Source organism: Montipora capricornis, chromosome 9, assembly GCF_036669925.1.
Source record: "Montipora capricornis isolate CH-2021 chromosome 9, ASM3666992v2, whole genome shotgun sequence".
NCBI lineage: Eukaryota > Metazoa > Cnidaria > Anthozoa > Scleractinia > Acroporidae > Montipora > Montipora capricornis.
In genome coordinates, this window is record NC_090891.1 from 27,698,305 (window position 1) to 27,718,304 (window position 20,000).

Sequence of the window (20,000 nt, forward strand, 5' to 3'; positions counted from 1 at the left end):
TATCACAGCACGGAGTCCCGCACAAATACAACTAAGCCGTCCGATTGCCGGATATCATAACTTTAATGATGAACGAAGACAATACCCATGTTCGTTCAGGTTTATTTCTATCACTGCAATAATAATAATCTTTTTTTTTTTAAGGGTTGAGGACAAAACATGGAGTACTACCAAAGGTAGCCGAAGCTCTACGATTTGTTTTGACCCAATGTAACAGCAGCGCGCGGCGCGTAATTTGAACATCATATCAACATGACCATTAATTTGCATCACAGGCGCCCCAAGTTCAGTGTGAGGGAAACCCAAGAAAAATATAAGGGTTTTTTTATGGGAATCCCGATAAAAGATTTGAGTAGATAATTATAAGAAAAAATTCTCCCTTAAAAAAGTTAATCTTACTGCCATTGTGTGTCGCTTCCTTCTTGTGTGTTTTTTTTTTCACATGCCACGCGTTTTGAGCCATTTTCAACTCCTCGGTTGTCAACGGTATAATAAAATCCCAAGGCTGCACCATCTACTCTCGGGAGCCCACCAACTTGATTCAAATGTTCCTGGATAAAATGTTCCCGCGGTTGCAATTCCACATCAGGATCAATTGACAAAGATTAAACTTTCATTTCAACCCACCAACAATGCAATAGCAGGCTTACGAGCGACCTAAGGCGGTAGTTTGTCCACTCGATCAGAACCAAAAACATTTTCGGAAGGTGGATATCCCAGCAATGTCGGACGGTTGAACTTTGTAACTGGCTTTGTAAACCTGCTTTGACAAACTGAGCCTAAACTTCTCTTCCTTATTTAACAAGAGGCTACGGGTAGCCTACACTTTGTTCGAAGAATTTTTAGCCGACTACCTTCAAGGTCACAAGATGTCAGTATTTTTTTTTTATTTTTTATGTTACAATATCTTAGTAAATATCAAGTTTCAATTACGTAGTCCCGAAGTCCACAGTCCGTGACCCAATGATAGGGTTAAGTGCGATCGTGGATATTTGTTTACATTTAAAACTGTTGTTAACGGCATTGATTCCAATCAAAACCAGACAACAGACACTTTGCAAGTCTCTACGATATATGTTACCTTACAGGCATCGCGCGTAATCAGAATAAAAAAAGTCATTATCCAGTCAAAATTGGCGACGCTTACCTTCTCTCTCTCCTCATTCTGAAGATTTGAGTTGTACTATGCTTTCTGCGCAGCAACTTAACTTACACGTGATTCATACTTGCAGCCAATAAAATTGCAAAATTTTTGGGACTTCCCTTAAGCTTTGGCAGAGGGCACGGGATACGGGAAAGTTAAACAGACACCACGATTTGTGACTCCGATGAAAATATACCGTCGACCGAAATATCCATGCGGACCGACTACGATATCCCGCGTAATTACGATATCTGTTACAGAGTCATACAATCACCGGATATTGCATTGCGTGCAACGAGAACAGAAAAACTCGTTTCCGGTCACGTACACAATTCTTTAATACATATTTCCCTGTAAATCTGTCACGTGGTCTTCCCTGATTTTGTGGTCGTCGCGATTGCCTCTGGAGGAAGAGATGCCGACACTGTGCCGAGTTCCAATCCCACTTGCTTTGCCTTCTACGAGACAGACAAATCTTAGGCATGCGCAGCCAGTGCGCGACCCGAAAGAAAAAAAATTAAAAAGTACAAAAAAGAAGTCAAAAATCATATTTCGTTCTTCGAACAAAGTAACAACAAAGCACGTTTTCGCACGTTTACTGTTCTGCGTAATGGCCAGCGGATTATCTATTATCAGTTCACTATTTGCACAATCCCATAATGCAATCCGTTTTGGGGGGTTCCTTACATCAAAGCAATGGATATCCTCTTCGATGAAGCATGACACAGCCCCAAGAGTAAATAACTTGTACAGTTTTTATGTAAAGAGCCCCGTCCCCCCCCCCCCCCCTTCCCCCCACTCATTGAAAGTATGTATACATGGGTTGTTGCCTGGATATTGGCCAAGTTCTTTTTTGCGTCTTATAGAACAAGGCCATTATTGAAAGGGGGGGGGGCAGTGTGCCGAGTAGTTAGGGCCCGTGCCTTGAAATCCGGAGATCCCGGGTCCCAAGACCGCGTTCTGACCACTCACTAAATTTGTTTGAGGTAGGTCCCTGATTCAATTTCCTGGCGCACTTGAAAATAGCCAACTGGTTTGCCTGCCGCCAGTTGGGATTCTTAAAAATTGTATGTATTCAATGCTCAAAGATATTAGCTACTACCTACTCTAAAAATCCGAGGGTAAATAAAGTGATTATTATTATTATTATTATTATTATTATTATTATTATTATTATTATTATTATTATTATTATTATCCAGCCATCTTGACCGAACAAGCTTAGTCAATACGGACTAAGCGAAAAAATCCAAGCGAAAAATCCCGAGCGGGCAGTGTAGCTCCATCTTGCCCGCTCGGGTAGCCAATCACAGCACGGTATTTGTCTCATCTTGCCCGCTCACGGAGCCAGTAAATATGGTTAAGGGACATTCGACTTCGAAAAATGATATTTTTAAATCCTAAACTATTTTTAAGAGTACTCCATGTTTTGTCCTCAACCTTTTTTAACCCGTGGACTCCTGAACCGCCCCCATTGACACGTAAAATCGTCTGGCGTTAGACACAGCAAAATCTATTAAGTCACTCCTAGGGGTCAATTAGCCTGCGAACGCAGACGTATTTCCGGCGGTTGTTTTTTTTCGGGGGAGAGAAACGACCGCCGGAAATACGTCTGCGTTTGTAGGCTAGGGGTCAATAGGCATTCTCTGGAATAACAATTTCCTCCTAGCATTAAAAAAAACGTCAGAAATGCACCAATTAGCAGGTAAAATTAAAAGTAAAGGATGATTTTTTTTCACTCAGACTGAAGCATAACCCTTGTGCTTTTATCTAAATAACACTTTGAAAAGATCTATTATGATACCTTTATTTCTCCTATCTTGTTGTGGACAATCAACAGATGTGCTCTGTACTGGCTCCTGCTGAATAATGGAACGAATACTTTTAGTTAACTAAGATTATAATGAAAGAGACTACTATGTCTGCACTCGATGTTGTAGCTGCCATGTTGGTGACCCAAACGTTAATTAATCCTGCTGAAACTCTACTATTGTTTAATGCAGAGGCTAAGTTCTTGCGTCACCTGGCTGTGTGGATCATGGTTGGGTTGTAAGGATTACTAGCCATGGGAGCGTTACTTGGTTTAAGGGCTGGCTAGTTTGCCCCCACTGGCAGCCTTTTGACATCCCTGTCACTACAGGGGCACCCAACAAGCTATTTTTCAAAATTCATCAAAATATATCATGGCCATAAAATAAACCAAAAATTAGTCTTTTTAGAGCAAGTTCTCTACCTGCTGGGAAATTTTTATCTGTTCCGCTCCCACAGACCAAAAATTCCGTTTGCCAGCAGGGCCGGGCGGATGTTTCCCAGCCAGCAAACAAAAACGACAATTTAATACATCGTACGCCAAAATGGGCGTAGCAAAAGGGCTAAGATCTAGCTTTCAGTTGGGGGGGGGGGGGGGGGGGGAAAGAAAGAAGAAAGGAAAATAAACAGGGAACATTGACTTCGAATGACCGTCACAAAAAATATTTCTCCCAGGAGAGGCGCGACCGTGAGGAGATTGAAAACAATTTGCCAGCACAACAATAATCTCTTTCCCGGCAACTTCCCAATACTTCTTTTCCAGCCAGCGATTAAACCCCCTGCGGAACACCTATTTTTGCGGAACACCTCCGTTGGGTGCCCCTGTCACTAAACTTCCATTTCGTGATGTAGATGAAAGCAGTCACGCTGAAGCACGTACTTTTTCTAACAAGGGTTTGCGAAGGCGCTTCCGTTCTTCTTCTTCTTCTTCTTCTTCTTCTTCTTCTTCTTCTTCTTCTTCTTCTTGTTTATCCGCTGCTGCTGCTCCTTCTTTTTCGTCGACGTCATCTTTTTTTTCTCCTTCAACCTTCACTTCATCCTGCTGATCTGTAGGAGCGGTTGTTCTTACCCCTTCTTCAGCACCGTATTCTGGTGTAAAGGAAAAGAAGATCTTTACCAGTGACTTCATATGTCTCTCGAGACTTTTGGGTGTTATTACTGGGTTGCCGTATGGCAATCCCAGTCGGAAAATGGGTAGATTTCTCCGTTTTATTTTTTTTATTTTTTTCCGTGTCGGTAAAAGTCTGGCCTGTCGCTCCCCTGCTAAGTGGTGTCTTTGTGCATAGAGCCTTCTGTGTGTATTTTCTTAGGATCGAGAGGGTAGTGGGAAATGCGTAGATTTCTCTGGTGGACACATTATAACGATTAACTTAACCGGCAATGGCGTCGAAAGTCATGTAGCGCGAATGGCGTCTTAGTGGATCTTTGAACAAAATATACCCTTATGAAGCTCAATAATGGCAAATCAATTGAATACTGAACAAGACAGGCGACAACATCGACAACAATCTGTCGCCCGTCGAGCCGTCTTTTACCAAGTGTGCTGTTATGTAGAACACTGAAGATTCGCGGGGCAGCGATAATAGTGAATTCAAAGACTAGACCAGGTGGATTGAATGGAATTTCAATCTTTAAAATCGCTGAAAAGGTAAGATTATTGTCGAAGCGATGCCGCAATTGCGTGTCTTCACCACATGTTCCTTTGATCTCACATTATGGTGTTTTCCGTCAAAATATTTGCTTGTTTTCGCTTTCGCTCGAACATATTTACCTTTATTACATGTCCAGTGAATAGTTTTATCCTCTGGGATGAATTTTCCGTCGAAAAATCGGTTATTTGGGCGGTCAGTGTAAAACGCAGACTGCAGACTGCAGACCAGGGGTAAAATGCAGACTGAGGGTAAAATAAATATTAATAATAAAAAAACGAGTCATAAGGATAAAATAAAGATTGTTTGAAAGACAATCCTGTTTTACATCTGTCAACAACTCACATTATCATGACTGCAGGTCGCTGCACCTTTTGGGGATGCGATCGTACGCGTTGAAATCATCTGTGCTTTGTTTTTGCGCTTCCAGATGCATTGCAATGTTCCAAATTATTTGTCACACCGGTACATCGAAGGAAATCGATCGAAAAACCAACAATTATTACTTCGAATACCTGAATAATCTCGGTTGTCTTTTTTCGGTGCAACGAAATGCACAAAGAATTTCATGTATTCCGAGCAATTAGGACGCGGGAATTTCATTGGTTAAGCTATGCGTGATAACCCCTAGGGAGAGGTTATAATTGAAAATTACATCTTCCAGATGCAAAACAAACGAACTTGTGAACTAAAGGATAAACACAACGTACACGAAAGCAAAGGAAAGGATCCTAATAAGAAATTTTTACACCTCAGTCATACTTGCTTAAGCCGACTGAATTGAAACGTTAAATGGTTGCAAAATCCACGTTATCTCTGTCTTTGTTAATTGGTATTGTAGCAATGCGTGTCAAAATAAATTGAGTTATTGGGTAATTACTCGATTACTTTGTTCAGTGCAGCAAAATGGACAGTTGAATTACGGGGTGGTGACTTCTTTGCCTAAAAGCAACTCACTTAACGAAACTATCCTTTTTCCAACAACAACAAGGATTCAAACAGCTTCAATTCTTACAGAGTTCGATGAAAATCCGGATTTAAAACATGCGGTGGGGCAACCAAAGCGATGGGAGCTGTGTTGGGGTTTCAGTGTGAAAGTACAAACGGCAACTAACACTCTTATAACTCTTTTTTCATTATTATTTTATTAACGGGCAGTCTGCAGTCTGCAGTCTGCATTTTACCCTCTGTCTGCATTTTATCCCTGGTCTGCAGTCTGCAGTCTGCGTTTTACACTGACCGGTTATTTGGGTGGTTTTTGGCAACAGAGCTTAATTATTCGTAGTGCCATCGCTTCCGTTGCCGTTAGCAATGGGTCGCAAATTTGACACTTTTATCGCATTATCACATTACGCATTGAATCCACGTTATCTATTGTTCCTAAAAATCGAAAAAATATTCGTGCCTCATCAGTTTTCGGTCGAATTTATGTCCAAGAAAGCAGATAAATTGCAGAAAACTTTAGTTTTGCATCCAAAAATTCGTAATCAACGCTAAAATGACCAAATTTTGCCTGGAAAACATATTTTACTGTTATTTTTCTTAAATTTTTTCGTTCAACTTTCGCTTTTATAAAATGTTTCAGTTGTCTGTAAATTAGTTATATGCTGTTGGAAAGCTTATTTTCTTAGCTTGAAAATGGATCTGTTTCGTCGTACGAACATGTGAGGACCTGTGAGCCAAAGGACCTCTGCTGGTATGACTTCTGGGTGACCCCTTAATAACTCCTTACTAACCGAGCGCGAGGGCCCTACTGCCAGGGAAATATTGGCCCGAGGTCGTGGCAGTACGGACCTTGCTGCGCTCGGTCCGTACAAAAACGACCCAGGGCCAATATTCCCCAGTACGGCTCGAGCTAGCTCGGTTAGTAAGTAGTTTATTATATGTTTTTTTAATTACATTTTGCTTTGTTTTTGCAAGCCCGTAATCGGCCCGTGAGCCAGTCACAATTAGCCAATCAGAGCGCTGCACGTACCACAGGCAACCCAGTGTACCCTCACGGAGGGTCTAGTTTTGCCAAATAAATCCAATCATATCATGCAACTGGGCCCAGGACGCAAAACTGAATAATAGGTAGAGGAAAATATACCTTTGTAGTAATTAATGTGTGAAAAACAAGCAGTGAGATGGGTTGTATGTTGTTACATGCATTACTGCATGAGAAAGGCAGCAAACACTTCATTACACACTTAATTAAACATATCAATTATATATCAAAAGTAGCTTTATTCGAGTTAGTCGTTTCCACATTGAAGCTGAAGGTCACGGCTGTCAATCACCTGGCTGTAACTGTATGCCCACAATGAAGTACTTTAAAATTTTATGTAACGCTTTGATGGAACCCACTCATCATTCCTGGCAGGTCTGATAAATGGGTGAGAAAGAATTTTCAGCTCACTTGGGACTATAGGATGACAGTCAAATATTTTGACAATTTCAGCAGTTGCTAGCAAGAACTTATGAACTGTGGCATTTTGTTGAACCACTGCCGCCCACTACCGGGGCGCATTCCACTTAGCTGTAGTAAGGCAATTTATTCTTGAAACAGTGAAGCACTCCCTGTCAAGAAGGATGTTATTTAAATGGGTGGGTATAAACTAAAGCATGCTTTTTGTTACTAGACTTTGCCCTAATGGTTTTGGACAATTATTTGTCGAATCATCACAGTTCCATTCACTGACAAATAAACCTTTGAAAAGAAATCAGATTATGATACCTTTCCTTGTCCTACCTTGTTTTTGTCTATTAGTACATTTGCTGTGTGGTGTCTTCAGCTGAACAAAGGAGCAAAGTAAAGTACAGCAATTAAATCACAGCAAAGCAAGCTAAAAACTTTAATTTACACATAGTAGCCCATTAAGCGCAAAGGCTGGTGTCTGTAGGGGCCCGGTAATTAGAATAGTCCTGCGTCATAATAACTAAAATTAGTATAAATGCACAGGTGATTATACAAAATCGCGCGCTCTCATTGGCTCGCTATCTCGGATTATCAGCCGATAATCACCTCGACGGACAAAATGGCTGCCAGTAGTCTTTTTGCCACTGTAAGTGAAGATGATTTCGCGTTAAAATGTTTTTTTTTCTCTTTTTTGAAATATTATACTAAAACAATTATTCGCCTCAGTCTCGGTGATTATCAGTGAATATTCACCTCGACTTCGTCTAGGTGACTATTCACCGATAATCACTTCGCCTTCGGCGAATAATTGTTAATTATAATTAAAGGGACAGCAATCATTAAATAATTATGTACGCCGTTGATAGTGTGTGCAGCTGCAATGTTTGTGACCCAATTAATTAAAAAGTAATCTTCCTTAAATTGCAGAATGATATGTTTGCTTCAGATGTAAACATAGCCTTCTGTTCATTTAAAAGCAAAGCCAAGAATGGTTACTAATATGCATTGCATTAACTTTTAGGAACTCTCAATTCTATCGTCCTGAATTTCAGCTGTTCAGTAGCCAGAAATGAAGAAAAATCAGTTTTTAGGCATTGGAAACGGGGATCTACTTATACATGAGTAAATACGGGAATTATGCAATTCGATAGGAAAGGACTAAAAATCAGTCAAAAAGGTCTAGTAGCTCAAGGCGTTGTGGTAGGCCTGAGCTTACAGCAGGTAAAATGATGTGACAAAATTAAAACCTGTAGCTTATTATGCCGTATAGCCCTTAACTCAATTAAACATTGCTCATGGCCACATATTAGGTAAATGGACTACATGAGCCATCAATCATGTACTATTAAATGAATTTTAAAAAGTTAACAACAAAAGAGTACAGCTCCTGTCTAAATGCGTGCTTTCCTAATTCTAGCAGTAACATGGGTGCATTAATGTGTGGGGCCTAATGCCCGGTCATCTCGTATCATGGCACTTTTCTTCAGTTTCAGTCAGCTCGCCTCCTTTCACATTTTACTTCAATTTCTTGTCAGTAAGGAAAATGCTTGCATACCTTGCTGCATAGGCTCCAGCTTGACCGGATTGTCAGGACTGCGTCATGGAAGCGTTACGCGGTCCAAGGGCTGGCTGGTTTGCCTCAGTGGCAGCCTTGTGACATCCCTGTCATGCAACTTTTATTACGAGATTCAAGTTAACTGTTCATGGAAGCAGTAATTAAACACTGAAGCACGTACCTTTGCTAACAAGGGTTCAATTTCTCCCTTCTGTTTTTGTCGTTCTTCTTCTTCTTCTTCTTCTTCTTCTTCTTCTTCTTCTTCTTCTTCTTCTTTTTCTTCTTCTTCTTCTTTTTCAAATTTCACTTTACGCTGGTGACTGGTAGGAGCTGTTTCCACCCTTTCTTCAGCAACAGTTTCTGGTATTGTAAAACGTTGCCCGACGGCTACGAAAACGCCACAAAACATTGGGTTTAATGAGGAAAAACAATACCTCTTCACGCCCTGAACGTGCTTTTTGCGTTTTGCTAAATTTCTTTGCCGTCCTCGTCCTGATAACAGCGACCTTAAGCAAGGACGACGACAACGGCTACGAAATGTTTTTTCCCGTTACTGTAATAATTTTGCGCTTTAATACTCCAAGTCGCTCAGCATGGAAAATGTGAATTCACATTCCAAGAATGAAATTGGTGAGAACGGTGTGGCTATTTAGAGAGAAAATTGAAAAGTCATCGTCAGTTGCTCGGGTCCTCCACACAACCTCAAATTTGATCATTTCACGTCGTTGTGAAGACGAAACCGGCAAAGAAATGTATCAAAATGTAAAACGCACGTGGAGGGCGTGCAGAACTATTGTTTTGCTAATTAAACCTATTGTTTTTTTGCCGTTCTCATAGCCGTCGACGTCGTCCTTGCTTAAGGCCCCTAACGACGTGAATTGACCAAATTTGAGGTTGTGTAGAGGACGTGAGAACCTGACGAAACATTTTTAGTTTTTTCCCAAACAACCGCTTTTCGAACGACTTTAAGTTCACTTTTGCGTTGTCGTCGCTCTTGCGTAAGCTCCCTAATGTCCTTTCAGAACGTAGATAAACGACCTCTCTCCCCAGCTCAATGAGTACTAGTAGAGCATCCCACCGGTGTTACGTAGGTCTTAGATAGGATTCTGTTTCAGTTCACCCGTCGCAAAGCAACTAGTTCTCCATTCGGCCTTCCCACGGACGTATTAAACCTCAAACATCTATTGTTGCAAATTAAATTACATTTTAGGGAGATTGAATCTATTTTATTTAAAAAATAGAATTAGTCTGCGTCTTTTCTGGTTATTGGGATATTGATCAAGAAGTGGGCAATGAAACTGTTTGGAGAAAAACGGAGAACCACCATTTGTCTTGCACATTTGATTGCAATTAATGTTTTCACATACTGTAGTGGATTCTTGCGTGACCATACCAAATATGGATAACTCCTTATGTGGGAGACGGGGCGGTAGTTTTGGCGAGACAGGAGAAACTATAAGTGAGCGTTGATTTTTAAGCTAAGCTCCTTTGATCATCTTTGTCTGTGTAAATTGTATCATTGGCATCAGAAGTGGGATACAGCCGCCTGAACCCAGCGAGCATGGATGAAGAAAGCGAAGACATTGCTTTAAAAACGCAGGATGCGAGCGACGCCGACAAACTCTCTGTTCCATCCTCCCAGCCGAAAGCGAGTTCGGCCGATTCCGGGACAAGTATGGATGACGTGTTACGCGCTTTACAGTCGATAACAAAACAGAGCCAAGCAATAGAAGAAAAGTTGGGACAACAAGGACTGAATATCGAGCTTCAAGTACAGGAAATGTCGCAACGAGTGGAAGGTTTCAGCACTCGCGTAAACACTAAAGTAACTCAATTTCAAGAAGAAAAACTTGCTGTGAGAATTTGCACGGTGGAAGAAATTTGCCAAAAAAAAGGATTCTCTCGACTCTTGGCAAAGTTTGTTGGTTGGTGACATTTGACTCAAGAAAACAAACGAACGCTTCGACTCGCGGTTGAGCGATACCCTGACGGTCAAACATCCAGCCCATGCCGAAGTAGAAACTTCTACCCCAGCAAAACAATGATTCCCATCCGAACTCCCGAAGCTTTCACCGTCTCTTTCCACATTAAGTGGAGATTCCGAGCACAAAAGGACTATTCAAAACCACCTTCGTTTGATGGCAAATCACAGTTGGAGTCTTACTATACATCGCCCAATTCGAGGTCGTCGCTGGAATGAACACATCGAGTGACGAGCAGAAAGGCAATTATCTCGGTACGAGCCTCAAGGGATCTACCTTGACTCCTCTAGGAAATCTCCCACCAAGTACTCGGCAAGACTACAAGGAGCTAGTTGCAGCCCTCGTAGTTGCAGATTCGGCTCGCCACACCAGAAGAACTAGCAGAGGATTTGGAGCGCTAAATTAAGCTAGCCCACCCTCTTTCCCCAGAAGCAATGAAAGATCTACTGGCAAAGGAACAATTTATCGATCATATCCTGGATGGCGATGCCAGACTTCGATTAAAGCAAGATCAGCCCCAGACCCTTCGGGTTGCTCCGACCTTGGCAATGGAGCTGGAATGTTACCGAGTGGCCTCCCGTCAAAGAAAATTTCATGTCCGTGGCATGGCTGAAGGAACTCCTACTGGGAGACCTAATGCAAGGGAGTCCCGACAAGGTGATGCATGTGTTAGCTCAGATCAAAGGTTTGTCGGCTGAAGCGGTGTCGGCTCGAGGTTCTAACCCCACTCAATGTTGGGCATGCGGCAAAACGGGATACCTTAGTCGTGACTGTGGGAGGTTCGACAGGAATCGGCCCAGGGATTCACAGCATACACGCAACCAGTCTCAGCAACAGTTAAACTAGAACAGGCCGGCCTTGTGGGGGAAAGGCCGGCCCTTCAAACTGCAAATGAAACCCCACAAGTTATGTTGATGACCGGAGCTTTCTCTCATAATGAGGGCACCCTTACCGTGCATGGAGTCATTGAAGGAGTGTTTTGCCCTATGGTTGTTGACACTGGAGCCAATGTCACAGTGGTTCGTCCTGATTTACTGGACACACGAACGCCTTCCCGTATTCAAGCGTCCACAAGTTTACTTAAAACGGCCACCGGGGAGTCAGCCAACTTAGTGTTAAAATTGATGGGACACAAGTACTGCATGACATGATAGCTGCAGATATTTCTGACAAATTCCTACTGGGACTAGATTTCCTCATAGCCCATGGTTGTACTGTTGATGCAGGGTCAGGTATTCTCCGAGTCCGAATCGGCTCAGAAGACGTTCACCTCCATAAACCCTCGTTTACTTAAGTAGTACGTTGTTATAGAGTGACAGCCGTCGAAGACACAATGATCTCCACTCACAGTGAGACACTTATTACATCAAAGATTATGGATGACCTCCCTGGTGAACCCTGGGGAACAGTAGGCCCAACTCTGACTGCAACGTTGCCCTCTGATGCTATGGTCGGTAAAACGCTAGTTGATATCCAGCAGGATTGTGTTTCTGACAGGGTAGCGAACCTTTCTGGTGAGCCGAGGAAAATTTGTCGCGGGGTGGAAGGAGCTGGCTGAGAGCTGGTGGAGAGCATTCACCATTCGTGTAAATCTAGTATTAAATTCCGGGAGGTTAGTGAAAGCTTACCAGAGCATTTGACTGACCTCTATGTCCGAAGCGACGAAGGATTAAATGACGAACAGCAGCACGAAGTCCGGGAGCTCCTCACTGAATTTTTTAAGACATCTTCTCACGAGGACCCCATGACCTAGGAAAAGCTGGGCTGGCGCAACAGAAAATAGATACAGGCAATGCTGCTCCGGCACGACAGTCACTACTGCCATACGCACAGCGTGATAAAGCTTTTCGAGCGATTGAGGAGATGAACGAGCAAGAAATAATCAAGCCTTCAGCTAGCCCCTGGGCATCGCCGGTTGTCTTGGTAAAAGAAAAAGATGGGTCAACGAGGTTCTGTGTGGACTACCGAAAATTTAATAACCTCACCAAGAAGGACTCCTACCCTCTACCGAGCAAAGACTACACCCTCTATGAACTTTCTGGTTCTTCCTGGTTTTCAACCTTAGACCTCAAAGTGGGTACTGGCAAGTGGAAATAGCGGAGAAGGACCATGAGAAGACAGCATTCAGCGCAAGGAACGGTCTTTGGCAGTTTAATGTCATGCCTTTCGGCCTTTTCAATGCTCCAGAAACGTACAAACGCCCGATGGACAGTGACCTTGTGGACCTTCGATGCCTGATCTACCTTGATGACATCATTGTACATGCCTCAAATTTCGATAAGGGACTGGAAAGCTTAAGATTAGTGTTCTTGCGTTTAAGGACAGCAAATTTGAAATTAAGCCCTAGGACGGACGGAAAGTTCAGTTTCTTGGTCAAGTAGTCTGTAAAGAGGAAAATACCACGGATCCTGACAAAGTCAAGGCAGTCCAAAGCTGGCCTATATCTCATAACGCAAAGGAAGTTAGAATGTTTCTCGGTCTATGCACCTACTACCGACGGTTTGTCCGTTCATTTTCTGATGTGGCCCGTCCATTGCATAAAGTAACTGATAACAGCCAGTCCTTTAAGTGGACCGAAGAATGCAATATTAAAGGCCACTCTTGGGTCTTCCCCAGTGCTTGCCTATCCTAGCAGTGAGGAACCCTTCCTGATAGATAGATACTGATGCCAGAAATGTTGGTATCGGAGCGGTACTTTCTCACGTGTGCGATGGTGAAGAATGAGTCATGGCCTAGTACAGCTATGTCCTCAGTAAACCCGAATGCAATTACTGTACTAATAACCGTGGACTTCTGGCTGTTGTTAAAGCCATTGAGCACTTCCACCCCTACCTCTATGGCAGATAGCTGTCAGAACTGACCATGCTTCCTTACAGTGGCTGCTATCCTTCAAGAACGTAGGAGGACGGTTAGCGAGATGGTTGGAAAAACTGCAGACCTATGACTTTCGTATTGCTTATCGAGCCGGGAAAAGCTATCAGAAGGCAGATAGACTTGCTTTGAAACAACCAGAAAACATTGCCAACGTCAAGAGTATAACGATTTTGGTCGGTATGGCCAAGGCAAGGAGTCCAATGCTACCATGTCCTCGAAGCCACAGCTAGGACTCTATCCTCAGGGTGCTACTTCCTGGAACAACCACCTAGGTGGAGAGTGCACGACATACTGCGTGTGAACCAATTTCGTACCCAGAGTCCTCGGGCTTTTTGGTCAGCGGGTAAGCGCCCGGAGAAACTCTGGGATAATGGACTTGAACTATTTTTGTGATTGGTCGCTTGCATAACAATGGCAGTCTGACAAGAAGTCGGTAACCCCATAATTTGGACGGAGATTCAACTTCTAAAACTAGTTTCAGTGTTTTTTCTACCTCAGAAATATGTAAATCACAAAAATAATAAAGCGACGTGGTTTAAATTATGTTCAATACCGCACGGGAATTTTTCCACGCTGCTAAAAGCTGATTGCTGCTGTTGCAAAAGTACCGTGGGAAAAAAATTACATCAGTCTCTTTGGAGAGAAATCCGTGGAAGAAGGTCTTGTCAAAGCCATTCAGAGGTATGGAAACATAAAACCGTAGTAGAAGTCAGGACATTGGTGTCGTTTCCACAAAAATTTCAAGTGTCGATCGTGTTGCTTGCACGATGATATTCTGCACGATGGAATGCACGCTGAAACACTAAAAATACACTTACTGACAGCGTTAGAAGTTTCATCTTCACAGTGGCTCTTACAGCAAGCCAATGATAATTTCTCCAGTTTCTTTTATGTTGTGTAAGGCTAAAATTTTTGTTTCTCGAACACTTTCAACCCACCATTTCTACTGTTTACTGTTTTCTCTTTTCTGTTTCCAATCTCGTTCCCAGAGTCATCGTTCCCTTGACAGCGATCGGGAAAGAGAGACTCTGGTTGAATCCAAACAAGGCCATATTTGATTGGCTGTTGAAAAACGGTTTCACTTCCTGCCATTTTCAGTCTAAACTCGAAAATCGTGCTTTCTTGTGGATTTTTATCTACACGAGGTTGATGATGATCTAGAAATAAATCATTTTACAACTTACCAGTTCCGTAACGTTTTTGTTTTTGAAAATACAGCAATTTTCACTTGCGTGACACCAGATGCTGAAATCTATTTTGATTGATAAAATATATCTCGTTATTGTTTATTCTCCGCAGTTTTTATTCTCGAAAGCTTCGAGTGTATTAGGAAATGTGTTTATACTCATACGTACTGTCTCGCGAGTGAAAAGTAAGCGCTGTCATGTCAAGGTGAACTCCATTGTTAATTTCCAACCAACTCCCCTCACGCACGCGCAGTTATTTAACCGGAACCAGAGTTTTCTGGTTCCTGTTTTGGATTATTCTAGAGCCTCCCTCGCCCGTTCTGCTGGACAAGGGTAACGGAGGCTCTGGAAACAAGATTGCACAAGCATGCGTAATAAGACCGGAACCCACGTTTCTGAGAAAATGGAGTCCATTTTCGATTTTCCACGACTTTGCCAGGGATCACCAGCAGACCAGCAGCCAGAGGATGAAGAGGCGTTACGACATGCGCAATGTGGCTTCTATCTTCAATAGTGAAGCAATGGTGTGGTTGCACAATCCTCAACGGAGGAAGGGGTTATCTGCCAAGTTTAGCCAGCGGCCGTGGGAGGGGCCATATGTTGTGTTAGACCGCAACAATTGTGTCGTGTACAGAATCCAGCGAGGCCCTCGGGCAACACTGAACGTTGTGCAGAGAGACAGGCTGTGGACGCACTGTGGCAGGACTCGTGCCTATTGGTTCAAGGGTCAACCTAGGGGACTACAGGAGAGTGAACTCGAAGGAGGCGTTCCACAACGGGCGACCCTGATGATCAATACTGGCACTCAAGCCAGGCGAAACCGTTGCAGAGTAAGAGGTCGACACCCCAGGTACAGTCCCAGGAACCCCCAAGCCAGTGAAGAACGAGATGAATTGGAGGAAACGTCCCTCTTGCATAGGTACGGTACCAAGGAGCCCTGAGACGTTCCCAACAGAGATCGGAGAGTGCAACCAACTGAGCTATGAAGCCACTGATGTTTGGACCTAGTCATTTTCGGGGTCAAAATTAATGTTCCCCAGATGAATGAATTAATGGAGAAAATGATATACGAAATGAATCATTTATTGAACTGCAGATATCGAATCAAGTGTTAAGATTGCTAAGAATACGAAATCAAGTGCTAATCAATTGCGAAGATTGCGTTCATAACTGCGAAGATCATAGCTTCATTTGATTTCATATCCGCAGTTCAATATATGATTCATTTCATTTATCATTTCCTTCATTGATTCACTCATCACGGGAACATGACCATCTCCCAACATCAGTGGCTTCATAGCTCAGTTGGTAAGAGTGTTACAGTGGCATCGCGAGGTCACGGGCTCTAACCCCGGCCCGTGAAAATCCTGATTTTTTTAGGCTTCTCTACGCAATTTCTAAGATTGCGTTCATAACTGCGAGAATCGAATCATAGCTTCACTTGATGAAGAGTAATTAAACCTAACTTAGATTAATTAGATCCATGCTTGATTTTAAAATTTTAGCTTTGTCGTGAAATTTGGTAACCGATCTTTTTCAGGCGTTTCATATTGTTTGTTGCCGAGTGATAATACAGCATGATGAAATATTGTTCAAAATATCTGCGCAGCTAGCGTTGTGCTGGTCCAGTGGTTAGGAGACGGGTTACTGAACAAACATGTATATCCAGGTTTGAGCCCTGTCTCCATCCATTTGGGTTGTCTCTTAAAAAATATGACCATTTCCTATTATGAATTATCCATATCACACTTTCAGTCTTCTCAATTAACAATAATAGCAAATTAGGAATTAACGATAATCGTTAATTAATTCAGAGGTAGAGACTGGGCTGGGAACTCTCAGATCAAATTAAATTTCAGGCGTTTCCAGGGATGATTATTGGTTAATATCGATTCTAGGCTTTGTATTAAGGTATTTAAATAAGGACTATGCTTGTGTAAGCGGCAGGGGCACCCAACGAGAATATAATTCAAAACTACTTGAACATAGCATTGTTAAACATTTTTTGCTATTTAAGAGGAAGATATAGCCATATTTTTATCCCCTAAAAATTTTTCATCTGTTCGGATTTCCTAGCTGAAAGTCTAGTGATCCGAAAATTATAGGGATCAAAACTTACCTTTTCAAAAATTTCAGCCAGAAAAAAGGCTCCCGAAAATTTTAGGTAAACCTTTTTAGGGTAAAAATCCGTTTAAAATGGGCAATTATACCATTTTTTAGATGTTCGAAAATCCTAGGACAGGCAGCAAGCAAGAAATTTTACAACAAATGTTCCGAAAAATCGTCTTCCGAACAGATATTTTCCGAAAATTGACGTTGGATGCCCCTGAAGCGGTGAATGTCCACTTCAATGTAGAGTAAGAGTCGAAATCAGTGTAAAACATACGACATATCACGTTCGGAAAGAAGATCGTTGATTAAATGACCAAAGGATCTTCGAGCCTAACTGGCCATTTAAGCCCTTCATAAAGAAAAAAGGTGTCAACAAACCTTTTGGCATCATTGGAGTCCTTTCCTCTGAAATTTTCACTAGTTTAATTCCTCTTTCAGGGTCATTCGTAGCTTCTCTCCTGTACATATAGGATCGTTGCCTCTCACGACAATAAAGACAAACAAAAGTTCCCCCAACGATCCCAAAAAAAACCATCAGAGATACGAGCACTAATACGAATGAATTGTTTGGGTGATAGATGTTCCTCCAGCTCGTGACCGGCTTAGACTGGGTGGCATCTTTACTAATGCCACTGGCAGTTTGGAGCGATGGCGTGATAAAATCGCGACTGGAGACGCTCTCGTTAAAAGGCCTAGTCGTAACAACGTCACTACTGGTGGCTTCAGTTTGGAGCGATGGCGTGATAAAATCGCGACTGGAGACGCTCTGGTTAAAAGGCCCAGTCGTAACAAGGTGACTGCTGGTGGCTTCAGTTTGGAGCGATGGCGTGATAAAATCGCGACTGGAGACGCTTTGGTTAAAAGTCGTAGTCGTAACAACGTGACTGCTGGTGGCTTCAGTTTGGAGCGATGGGATGATAAAATCGCGACTGGAGACGCTCTGGTTAAAAGGCCCGGTCGTAACAAGGTGACTGCTGGTGGCTTCAGTTTGGAGCGATGGCGTGATAAAATCGCGACTGGAGACGCTCTCGTTAAAAGGCCTAGTCGTAACAACGTCACTACTGGTGGCTTCAGTTTGGAGCGATGGCGTGATAAAATCGCGACTGGAGACGCTCTGGTTAAAAGGCCCAGTCGTAACAAGGTGACTGCTGGTGGCTTCAGTTTGGAGCGATGGCGTGATAAAATCGCGACTGGAGACGCTTTGGTTAAAAGTCGTAGTCGTAACAACGTGACTGCTGGTGGCTTCAGTTTGGAGCGATGGGATGATAAAATCGCGACTGGAGACGCTCTGGTTAAAAGGCCCGGTCGTAACAAGGTGACTGCTGGTGGCTTCAGTTTGGAGCGATGGCGTGATAAAATCGCGACTGGAGACGCTCTGGTTAAAAGGCCTAGTCGTAACAACGTGACTGCTGGTGGCTTCAGTTTGGAGCGATGGCGTGATAAAATCGCGACTGGAGACGCTTTGGTTAAAAATCCTAGTCGTAACAACGTGACTGCTGGTGGCTTCAGTTTGGAGCGATGGCAGGATAAAATCTCGACTGGAGACGCTCTGGTTAAAAGGCCCGGTCGTAACAAGGTGACTGCTGGTGGCTTCAGTTTGGAGCGATGGCGTGATAAAATCGCGACTGGAGACGCTCTGGTTAAAAGGCCTAGTCGTAACAACGTGACTGCTGGTGGCTTCAGTTTCAAGCGATGGCATAATAAAATCGCGACTGGAGACGCTCTGGTTAAAAGGCCTAGTCGTAACAATGTGACTGCTGGTGGCTTCAGTTTGGAGCGATGGCGTGATAAAATCGCGACTGGAGACGCTCTGGTTGAAAGGTCTAGTCGTAACAACGTGACTGCTGATGTTTTCAGCTTGGGACGATGGCGAGGTAAATTCACACCCAGTGACGCTACTGTTAAAGGAACAGATCATGTTTGATCCTGCTCCCAGTTTTCTTTCACATTCTTCCACCACTGTATTATTGCCATCACCGCAACATGAACAGTTGAGGCAGCCTTTTTCGTTGTCGAAATACCTACGATAGTTGTTTTAGAAAATGGAAAAGGTATTTATTAAGTTATAAAATAAATAGGACATTCGGAAGTACCAAGCCATAAGCTTTCATTGCCTTATGTTACCATCAAAAGAACTTCAATTCAACTGTAAATTTCAATGTGACTCTTTAAAGGGAACCTGTACTAAAACAACAAAACAACTTTAAACCACAGATATAATGTTAACAATTAAAATTGTTCAAACGTTTTCCAATGAAAGCGTTTGTATCCGAAAACTAATGAATTTCAAAAACGCTTCTTTTAGCTTTCAAATTTCCCGGGCGCTGTGACGTGTCGTGGTTGCCCTATCGTTCTGACAAAAAAAGCGTTTGTTCTGGAACAATTTTAAATAGGCCTATTTAGCAACAGAACGGGAACGTCAGTGGCGACGGGACGAGCACAAAAAATTTCAATGAGGATTCAGAATACCGTAGAATCCACTCTTGTCTTCTCTATTCTGAATAATAGAGCAACCACGATACGTCACAATTATTCAAGACGGCGGCGCCCGGGAAATTTAAAAGCCAATACAAGAGTCTTGGAATTCATTTTCTTCGGATACAAACGCTTACATTGGAAAAAGTTTGAACAATTTTAATTGTAAACATCATGCTCTCTAGTTTAAAGTTATTTCGTTGTTTTAGTCGAGGTTCCCTTTAAGGTGAGCAAGTGCGAGCAAAATATATAACATTTCCGGTATGGAATTTTTTTTTTAATCATTAATTCAAAGTATTTATGCTTTGTTTATTTTCTCAAGTTCTTCGCACAATAATTTGGCCGAGTCGGAAAATACCATAATACTCTTTGTTTGTCCCCCCAAATTTTGCATAAGCTTTTTTCCTATTTCTCCTGGGGCTTACAATGGTTCCAAGAGAAACAATGCTTATTCAAAGAGTATTATGGTATTTTCCGCCTCGGCTATATGCTCGATATATCAATATTCACACATGGCTACGAGCTATATGGTTAAATTTGAATATTGCTTTGTTTAGAAATTTCTTTGAGACTTGTCGACAGATAGATAGATAGATAGATAGATAGATAGATAGATAGATACTTTATTAGAATGTAGTTTATGCTCTTTGTCGTCTAAGATTTTACTAAAAAGTGAACAGCATAAAAAACTATGATCGAAAAGTGAGTCCATGTCTAAAAACGCTAACGATTCGCTATAACTTAAGTGAGAGCAAATAATTGATAAAGCTCTTTTCTGCACCCGTTCTAAGTCATGAAAAACTGGTACAGCATAG

General features: G+C 42.4%; 1 protein-coding gene across 1 annotated transcript in view; it reads right to left on the bottom strand.

The window, feature by feature from the left end:
• LOC138017490 (uncharacterized) overlaps window positions 1–20,000 on the bottom strand; it is a 243,896-nt gene that overhangs the window by 193,300 nt on the left and 30,596 nt on the right. The window contains exons 4-8 of the mRNA XM_068864561.1: window positions 17,089–18,731; window positions 8,737–8,942; window positions 7,334–7,376; window positions 3,834–4,042; window positions 2,949–3,006 (exon numbers count right to left, since the gene is read on the bottom strand). Of these exons, the coding sequence (XP_068720662.1) occupies window positions 2,949–3,006; window positions 3,834–4,042; window positions 7,334–7,376; window positions 8,737–8,942; window positions 17,089–18,731 (2,159 nt within the window). The remainder of the gene's footprint in view (window positions 1–2,948; window positions 3,007–3,833; window positions 4,043–7,333; window positions 7,377–8,736; window positions 8,943–17,088; window positions 18,732–20,000) is intronic.